This window comes from Aspergillus costaricaensis, assembly GCF_003184835.1.
Source record: "Aspergillus costaricaensis CBS 115574 unplaced genomic scaffold BO79scaffold_10, whole genome shotgun sequence".
Classification (NCBI taxonomy): Eukaryota; Fungi; Ascomycota; class Eurotiomycetes; order Eurotiales; family Aspergillaceae; genus Aspergillus; species Aspergillus costaricensis.
This window is the reverse complement of record NW_020291810.1, coordinates 165,207-174,429: the sequence shown is the minus strand read 5'-3', so window position 1 is coordinate 174,429 and position 9,223 is coordinate 165,207. Positions and strand designations below refer to the sequence as shown.

General features: G+C 52.5%; 3 protein-coding genes across 3 annotated transcripts; 2 read left to right on the top strand and 1 right to left on the bottom strand.

The window, feature by feature from the left end:
- Positions 1–911: 911 nt before the first annotated feature.
- BO79DRAFT_208314 (sodium P-type ATPase) lies at positions 912–4,103 on the top strand. Its single transcript, XM_025682369.1, has 2 exons — positions 912–1,097; positions 1,162–4,103. The coding sequence occupies exons 1-2, from the start codon at positions 958–960 to the stop codon at positions 3,815–3,817; spliced, it is 2,796 nt and encodes a 931-aa protein (XP_025541309.1). The 5' UTR covers positions 912–957; the 3' UTR covers positions 3,818–4,103.
- Positions 4,104–4,330: 227 nt separating this feature from the next.
- BO79DRAFT_192042 (M81 family metallopeptidase) lies at positions 4,331–5,919 on the top strand (the record flags this gene model as incomplete). The annotated part of the gene is made up of 1 exon (XM_025680867.1): positions 4,331–5,919. The coding sequence occupies one exon, from the start codon at positions 4,331–4,333 to the stop codon at positions 5,849–5,851; it is 1,521 nt and encodes a 506-aa protein (XP_025541308.1). The 3' UTR covers positions 5,852–5,919.
- An 874-nt stretch (positions 5,920–6,793) lies between these two features.
- BO79DRAFT_286440 (glycoside hydrolase family 72 protein) lies at positions 6,794–8,761 on the bottom strand. The gene is made up of 5 exons (XM_025688473.1): positions 8,629–8,761; positions 8,543–8,580; positions 8,464–8,489; positions 7,637–8,404; positions 6,794–7,570 (listed from the first exon to the last, which is right to left on the bottom strand). The coding sequence occupies exons 1-5, from the start codon at positions 8,707–8,709 to the stop codon at positions 6,861–6,863; spliced, it is 1,623 nt and encodes a 540-aa protein (XP_025541307.1). The 5' UTR covers positions 8,710–8,761; the 3' UTR covers positions 6,794–6,860.
- Between the last annotated feature and the right edge of the window lie 462 nt (positions 8,762–9,223).

The window sequence follows — 9,223 nt, the reverse complement described above, 5'->3', positions numbered from 1 at the left end:
TTTCCTGGGTCGGTTTAACCAGTTCTTGCTCATCCTTCACACTACCATAATTGCCTACAAGAAAAGGTGTCCCCCTCGAATGTGTTAATTCGATTAGGAGTACAGTCCGTGCGGCGATGCATCGACTACACGTCAAAATTCGTACTCATTGTCAATTAGCCAAATCTGCCTTTCGCGATTCTGGAGGCTTGGCAAAGTTTATTCCGTTGGGTCACCCAAAGAACCAACATCAGTTCTGCGGAGCGGGATGTTGGCAGAGTCTGGGCGCCAATGTCTGCCCCTCCTGTTAAACTTTCCGCCAACCCTACGGGGCAATAGGTGAAGTTACTGGGGAGCTGGGGGCAAGGATGAATCTGGGGCACCCAGATCCAGAGACTTACACGAGGTCGTTCCCAATCTCTTAAATAGCCTCTTCCCCCCGCGCGGAAAGGTATCCCGCTGAGCTTTGCCATACGCACTTGATCCGTGTAACCTGCTGAGTACAGCATACCTGCCATCTCTAATGCCAGCCGAGAAGCAACATTCCACTTCCGACCGGGGCCCCGGGGCCATCCCAGGTCCATTGAGCGGACCAGCCCACGCTCTGACTTATGAGACTGTCATCAAGGATCTGGGTACAGCCCTCGACGATGGCTTGTCTCCGGAAGAAGCTCGTCGTCGACTGGACCAGTACGGTCCCAATAAACTAGATGAAGGCGAAAGTGTTTCTATCGCAAAGATCCTCCTTCGCCAGGTGGCGAACGCCATGATGCTAGTTAAGCGGCCCACTCTCCATTTTGTGGCATAAAATGCGTCTGAGATTCCGATATCTGATCCAATTCTTTGCTGCAGGTGTTGATTCTGGCCATGGCGGTCAGTTTCGGGATTCAGTCGTGGATTGAGGGTGGAGTGATATGTGCTGTCATTGTCCTCAATATCGTCGTCGGGTTCTTTCAAGAGTACGCCGCGGAAAAGACTATGGAATCGCTTCACTCACTCTCGTCGCCGACCGGTACAGTCTCACGAGGGGGGCAGACCTTTTCGATTCCATCGCAGGAGATTGTTCCGGGTGACATGGTTGAGTTGAGGACTGGAGATACTGTTCCGGCGGATATACGGTTGGTCTTCTTTCATTATCTGCAATAGCCTGGACTGCAACGATACTAATTCGTCTCTGAACAGCCTAGTTGAAGCCGTCAATTTCGAGACCGATGAGGCCCTCCTGACTGGCGAATCACTCCCTGTTCAGAAAGAATGTGATTCCACTTTCAAGGAAGATACAGGCCCGGGCGACCGTCTTAACATCGCGTACAGCTCGAGCACCGTTACCCGCGGCCGTGCTCGTGGTGTTGTCATCGGCACAGGCATGTCCACCGAGATTGGTTCCATCGCCCTCGCCTTGCGCAATAGCAACACGAAGCGTCGTCCCGTCAAGCGTGGCCCTGACGGAGAAACCAAGAAACGCTGGTATCTCGAGGCATGGACTCTCACGGGAACGGATGCCGTCGGTCGCTTCCTTGGCGTCAATATCGGGACGCCCTTGCAAAGGAAGCTATCTAAACTAGCCTGCTTGCTGTTTGGCGTCGCGGTTATATTTGCCATTGTCTGCATGGCCGCAAACTATTTCAGCAGCAACAATGAAGTCATCATGTACGCGGTTGCGACCGGTATCAGTATGATTCCGGCGTGCTTGGTGGTTGTTCTCACCATCACCATGGCAGTCGGCACCAAACGTATGGTGGAGCGGAATGTCATCGTTCGCAAACTCGACTCGCTGGAGGCCCTCGGTGCTGTTACTGATATCTGCTCGGATAAGACCGGTACGTTGACTCAGGGCAAGATGGTTGTCAAAAAGGCATGGATCCCATCTCGTGGAACATATTCTATTGGCGCATCTAACGAGCCATTTAACCCTACCCTTGGCGAATTGCGCTTTGCGCCTGTATCTCCTTTACAATTTGGTGAAGAGGATGAAGGTCTACCGGGAGCAAATGTTGAAGACCTACTCTCAGACAATGATCAACTCCAGGACTTTCTCAATGTCGCCTCGATGGCCAACCTTTCTCACGTGTTTGAATCTGAAAATGGTGAATGGAACGCACGAGGCGAGCCCACGGAGATTGCCATTCAGGTATTCGCATCCAGGTTCAATTGGAACCGTGACCGTTGGACCAAAGGCCAAGGTGCGCTGTGGCATCAAAAGGCCGAATTTCCATTTGACTCTACCGTGAAGAAAATGTCTGTGATTTTCAGCAAGGTCGGATCAAAGGACGACCAAGACAACGCCACGATGATCTTCACCAAAGGCGCCGTTGAGAGAATTGTTGATTCATGCACGTCCGTCATTTGGGATCAAGGTTCCTCTACACCCGTGCCTCTGACTGACGAACATCGCAACTTGATCTTCCAGAATATGGAGGAGCTGGCCAAGCTCGGACTGCGAGTACTAGCACTAGCTCAACGCCCGTACAATGAGCAGGCACGAGTACTAGAGGGCTCCGACCTGGAACGCGATACTATTGAGAAGGACTTGTGTTTTCTAGGCCTGATCGGGTTGTACGATCCGCCACGACCCGAGACGGCCGGCTCAATCCAGGCCTGCTATCGGGCCGGGATCGTCGTCCACATGGTCACTGGCGATCATCCGGGTACTGCACGAGCAATCGCTCAACAAGTGGGGATCCTCCCTTCTGATTTCAGCACCGTAGCTGCGGACGTGGCGGATGCAATGGTTATGACAGCAGGTCAGTTCGACAAGCTTTCAGATGAGCAGATTGACGCGTTGCCGACGCTTCCTTTGGTCATTGCTCGCTGCGCACCTCAGACCAAGGTGCGCATGATCAGCGCCCTCCATCGCCGCAATCGTTTCGCAGCCATGACCGGCGATGGTGTGAATGACTCGCCCTCACTTAAACATGCCGACGTGGGTATCGCAATGGGACAGGCAGGATCGGATGTCGCTAAAGACGCGTCGGACATCATTCTCACAGATGACAACTTTGCCTCTATTCTCAACGCCGTTGAAGAAGGTCGTCGTATCTTTGATAATATCCAAAAATTTGTGCTGCATTTGTTGGCCGAAAACATCGCTCAAGCCTGTACCCTTCTCATCGGACTGGCGTTCAAGGATGCCGATAATCAGTCCGTCTTCCCCTTGGCTCCTGTTGAAATTCTCTGGATCATTATGATCACTTCAGGTATGCCCGATATGGGCCTGGGAATGGAGGTAGCCGCCCCTGATATTATGGACCGTCCTCCTCAGAGCAAGCAAGGTATCTTCACGTGGGAAGTGATTATCGACATTCTAGTGTATGGTATTTGGACCGCAGCGCTGTGTCTGGCAGCCTTCTCTGTCCGCATGTGGGGATTTGGTGATGGCAACCTAGCCCGTGGGTGCAACCAGGAGTGGTCGGAGCAGATCCAAGATTGCGAGCTGGTGTTTAAAGCCCGTGCTACGACGTTCGTCTGTCTGACGTGGTTCGCGCTCTTCCTGGCGTGGGAAATGATCGATTTGCGACGGTCGTTCTTCCGCATGCAGCCGGAATCCAAGAAATACTTTACCCAGTGGATGTACGATGTTTGGCGGAACAAGTTTCTCTTCTGGTCTATCATGGCTGGGTGGATCACCATGTTTCCAATTCTTTACATTCCTCGACTGAACGATGTCGTGTTCAAGCACAAACCCATCACATGGGAATGGGGTATTGTGGGCGTCGAGGCGGTTCTTTTCTTCCTGGGTGTTGAGTCGTGGAAGTGGGCCAAACGAGTCTTTTTCCGTCGCAGAGACCGCAAGAATTTACAGTTGGCTTCGATGGGAAACATGCCGGAGCAACCCTAACGAGTGCTCTCCCCGGCCAAAGATCACTTGGCTGGGGAGTAAACTCATATTGCTCCGGGGTGCGTCTCACGGAGCTAAGCGCTGCAGAATGCAGGGCTGGTATTACCTATGGTGGAGGAACGGGGTAGGTATGGAGGGCATAGCGAAAGGGAGGTCTCTGCACCCAGCAGATGGTATACCCGAAAACGCTAGTTGGGAAGCATGATGGCATCAGTAAGCCATAGGTTATAGTTGTCTTGGGGTGGGTATTCTAAAGCATCCAGAACGAATTTCGGGTCAATATTAGGACAGTTCTTTAGAATAGAAAAGTTGACACTCAACCACACTGATATCTACAGTGCTACAACTAAAGTTGAGCATGCGATAAGCGGGGAAGCCCGTGATAAGAGCGATCGGCCATCCCCGCATTCCATCCCTGCCGTAACACCAGCTTCATTATTCCCTTCCCAACTTCAACACTTTTCTCTCCTGCGAGCAAATGCTCTAGACAACGAATTATCACCATCACTCACCATGTCTCCCCGCCCCGTCATCGCCATCGCCGGCCTAGCCTGCGAAACCTCCATGTTCACCCGCGCCCGCACCCTCGCCCCCGCATTCCATCCCCGCCGCGGCCATGAAATCATCGACGAATACCCTTTTCTCAAACCCGGCACAGAGCTTGGAGATGCAGCAGACTGGCGCGGTGCATTAATTGGACACGCACTACCTGGGGGTATTGTAGTCCGGGAATCGTTCGAAGAGTTGGCCGACGAGATTATATCCCGATTGACCGACATTGTCCAGTCAACACCGCTGGACGGACTATGGTTCGATATACATGGTGCCATGTGTGTGGAAGGACTGGACGACGCAGAGTATGAGCTGTTGCGAAGGATCCGACGGGTCATCGGACCAGATGTTATTGTTTCGGCGTCTATGGACCTTCATGGCAATGTCTCGCGTGATCTAGCGCATCAGACAGATTTGATTACGTGTTATCGCATGGCACCTCATGAGGATGAGACGGAGACAAAGGAGCGTGCGTGTCGCAACATGGTTGATTTACTCGCACGTCAAAAGGAGGAAGGGCGGATATCTCGACCATTCAAGGCGTGGATACCTCTTCCTATCTTGTTACCTGGCGAACAGACATCCACGAGGGTGGAACCGGCTAAGAGACTTTATGAATTGGTACCCAAGGTTGAATCATTACCTGGTATTAGTGATGCAGCAATCTGGGTCGGGTACGCCTGGGCTGACGAGCCGCGTAATTGCGCCGTGGTGATGGTGACCGGGGCGTGTGAGGAAGCTGTCGCCGCAGGGGCGGAGCGTCTTGCAAGGAAGTTTTGGGAAGTTCATGCAGAATTCCACTTTGTTGGTCCGACAGGATCATATGAAGAGTGCATCGATGCCGCATTGCACTCCACGAAGCGACCGTTCTTCATCTCGGACTCGGGAGACAACCCAACCGCTGGGGGGTCTGGAGACGTCACCTGGGGGCTTACACGGCTGCTTGCGCGACCTGAGTTCAAAGAGGACTCTGGTCGAACTGTCATCTACGCCAGTCTACCCGGACCACAAGCGATACAGACTGTAGTAAAGGCAGGGGTTGGCGCAACAGTTACAGTCACGGCAGGAGCTGAGGTGGATTATAGTCATGCAGGCCCTCTCACCATGACTGGACGAGTTCACGCAATTAAGCACGGTGATAAAGACGCAGTAGTCGAGGCAGTTTTACAAGTTGGATCGGTCTTTGCAATCCTGGCGCAACTTCGCAAGCCGTATCACCACGAGCACGACTTTACCGACTTGAACCTTAAGCCGCGTTCAGCTGATATTGTCATCGTCAAGATAGGCTATCTAGAGCCAGAGCTATTCGACATGGCGGCCGACTGGTTACTAGCGTTGACGCCTGGGGGAGTGGACCAGGATTTAGAGCGTCTGGGACACCGTCGCATAAGTCGTCCGATGTGGCCGTTCGACAAGGTGTTTTCGACGCCACCCGATCTCTCTGCAAGGATGATCCCGCCTTCGAACGAGTCACTGGCATAAATAGCCCGCATTCGGCATGAAAGAAAGAAAGTATCTTTGCGATCTGCAAGGAATCGGCAATGACGGAGCGAGATTTTCCATCGGATATGCACGTGATGGAAGAAGCTAATTAAAGCATTGCGCTGCCAATCAGATACTCCGAGCCGTGCTCTTGTTTGGGTTGTGGATCTCGGGATTTCTTCAGTGTCTCAGTGGGATTTGGTAGTGAGCTGTCATGTCTGACTGGTAGCAGCGATGCGTACCACCAAGTGTGTTCTGTTACCTACAATAATATAAGGGGTAACTAGCTATCTTCCAGGACCATTACTGCAGTGGCGATGCAAAATAATATTCGTCATTATGCTCAATCCAACAAGTAGGGCAGCTCACATTCAGAATATATTTGCACAAGGGTCACATCACAACACATCGATTAGCTCCTATGATGTTGATGGAAACCTACAACAAATCCACTTTGATCCTACCACTTAGTTTCTTTATCTCCTATAATACTACCTCCGCCCACAGGTTGACATATTACTCAAAGTCACCCGCCAACCAACCCCCCTACATCCAATCCCACGATGCAACCAACTAACGAAAACCCACCACAACACAAGCTTTCTAGCCCCAATAGTCTCCCCCATCTACCGTACTGCCCTCTTCACATTGGATGAATTGAAAACTCCACTTTCCATCTCCCCAAACTAGCGAGTAATGTCGCAGCCTGACGAGCCACTAGCGAGGCACTATTGAAGTGGGTGCCCCCTCTCCCTCTCCCCTTAATTATTTCTTTTTCCACCTTGTCCCGGTGAGGTGGGCGGTTACTCTCTATTATTATTCTGGGGGGCTGTTCATCAATTCTGTCTCATATGCCACACCATCAACCTGGGTTGTACAAACATCCTAACAAATATTGAAAACAAATCGCAAAAATATATATATATTGACCAACACTAATACATCAATCCCACCTTCCTACAACCTCTTTACATCTTCACTATTACTCAATCCCCTAAATATTGACAATCTACAACAGAATCATTCCAGTACCAGACAACACACCCACAGCAACAAACACCACCAACTGACCCAACCCAAGCGTAGCAGTGTAGCTCATGTAACCCGGCACACCGGCAGAGCTACTCTCCGAACCACTGCTACCGGAGTCACCAGTGCTCGTACCAGCAGCAGCAGACAACGACACGGTACCCGTACCAGCGGTGCCAACAGCCTTGAGCAAGGAAGAGCAAGTACCAGTAGGAGAAGTAGTAGAGGTAGTAGTAGCCGAGCCAGCAAAGTCACAAGCGGAGGCACCGTTACCCTTCTCCTTCTGCTCCTCGTAGTAGGCGTTCAAAGCCCAGTTGAGCATCTGCTTGGTCGTGCACATGCTGTAGGCGCCGTACTTGCCCGTGGTGGCGTTACCGGTGATGCCCTCGCACACGCCGTAGCCGCAGACGGTGCTGTACAGGTCGGCGTACTTCTTGCTCGACACGCTGTCCTTCACCACGCATGAGAGGGTCTCTTCCATGCAGGAGCAGAGTTCCGAGTTGGGCGCCGGGGGCAATGCGCTGGCGGCTTCCCAGCTTGAGCCGACGGTTGGGCACGACCGGGCGACGGTGTTGGTGGGAGTGTAGCTGGCGCTGTTGGTGCCGGTGGGGCTGACGCTGTTGATTTCCTTCGAGTACGAGGAGAAGCCGGTCAGGGTGCTGACGGAGCCGTCGGAGATGGTGACCAGACCTGGATGGGGTTAGTGAGTGAGTGGTTAGGTGGGGAGGTGAAAGGGTTGGGGAAGGGGAGGTGTACCGTAGTCGTTGGCATCCTGGAAGTACTCGTAGACGATACCACCGGCGAGCCAGTAGTCCATCTTAGGGCCGTACATGACGGGGACATTGCTGAAGGAACGGGGCTGGACGGTGATACAACCGTACTCGGAGAAGAAGTAAGGGACGGAGTAGTTGCTCAGATCCTCGGTCATGACGTTGTAGCCGGACTCAGTGTAGGTGGAGTCACCGCACCACTCGTAGACATTGTCACCGAAGAAGTCGACGGAGTCGTCCGAGTCACCGCAGTTGAAGTAGTCGACGAGGTCGGTACGGATCTCGGAGACATCAGCAGCGGAGTAACCGACACCGATGGAGCGGTAGTTCTTGGACTTGATATAGGCCTTCATGTCACGCACGGAGGCCTTGACGTAGGCGCTGGCACCGGTGGTATTGACACTGTTGGAGTTCTCGTTACCCGCGAAGAAGCCCAGAGTGTTGGTGTAGTTGGCCAGCGAGTCGACCACGCTGGCGTAGTAGTTGTACAGGTCAATGGTCCACTCCGGGTCGCTGCTGTCGATGGAGTAGTCCGCGGAGGACAGGTCCGCCAGCACGTAGATACCTGCGTCGGCAAACAGGTTCATGCACGTGGTGTGGTCCGCGTCTGGGTCGATGTCGTAGACACGCACCACGTTGGTGTTGAGTTCCTGCAGGTAGGGCAGATCCCGCTTGCAGATGGTCTCGTTGGCGAGGGGATCGACGAAATCGACCGTGCCAGCGGAGGTCGTCGTGCCGTCGTCATCATAGGGGGCTGTAATGATTATTAGTTTGTTGCAACAGGGCCAGTGGGCATGTTAGGTTGCTCCTTACGCTGGTAGGCCACACCACGGATGAAGCTGGGACAGATTAGCAGGTGGTGATGGAGGATAGAAAGAGGATAGGTACATACAATTCTGTGCCGTTGTTTTCGTAGAAGAATTTGGAGCCCTAGGAAGGGTCAGCGGGATGAATAGATGGATTGGTAATGATGGCTACCTTAATGACAATGGCTGGGGCAGAGGCGACAGCCACGTCGACGAGGGCAGCCGCCGCTACAGCAGAGACGGCGAGCTTCATAGTGAGGGGGAACGAAAGAAGACGATGCTATAGAACGAGTGTGGTTGTTGTATTAAGATAGAGCGAATGTGGTGGTTAACGAGAGGAAGAAAACCAAACGAAAAGGCTAAGCAAAAGGATACAAGATGGATGGATGAAAGAAGAAAGAGAAAGAGAATCTGGAGCGAGAGACAAAGTGGGAGGGAGGAAATGGGAAGACTAAGAAGGAAGAGATGGAGACCGGCGAGGCGAACCTTTGCTAGTCTGGACTCTTATTAGTTGTTACTTGTTAGGGCCGCATTTGCCTGCTGCCTACGGAAAAAGCCCATTGGCCCCCCTGAAGGTTGTGTCAGGATGGGCAGAGAGACTGGGCCTGATGGAACGGCGCTACCATTGGGGGAGCCAGCCAGTCTCTCTGATTGAGTAGTAATTTTAGTACTTTGAGACTAGTTACTAGCTGACAGCCCCCAGAAATGACGATGATGATGATGATGATGATGATGATGATGATGATGATGATAAAATCTTACGCGGT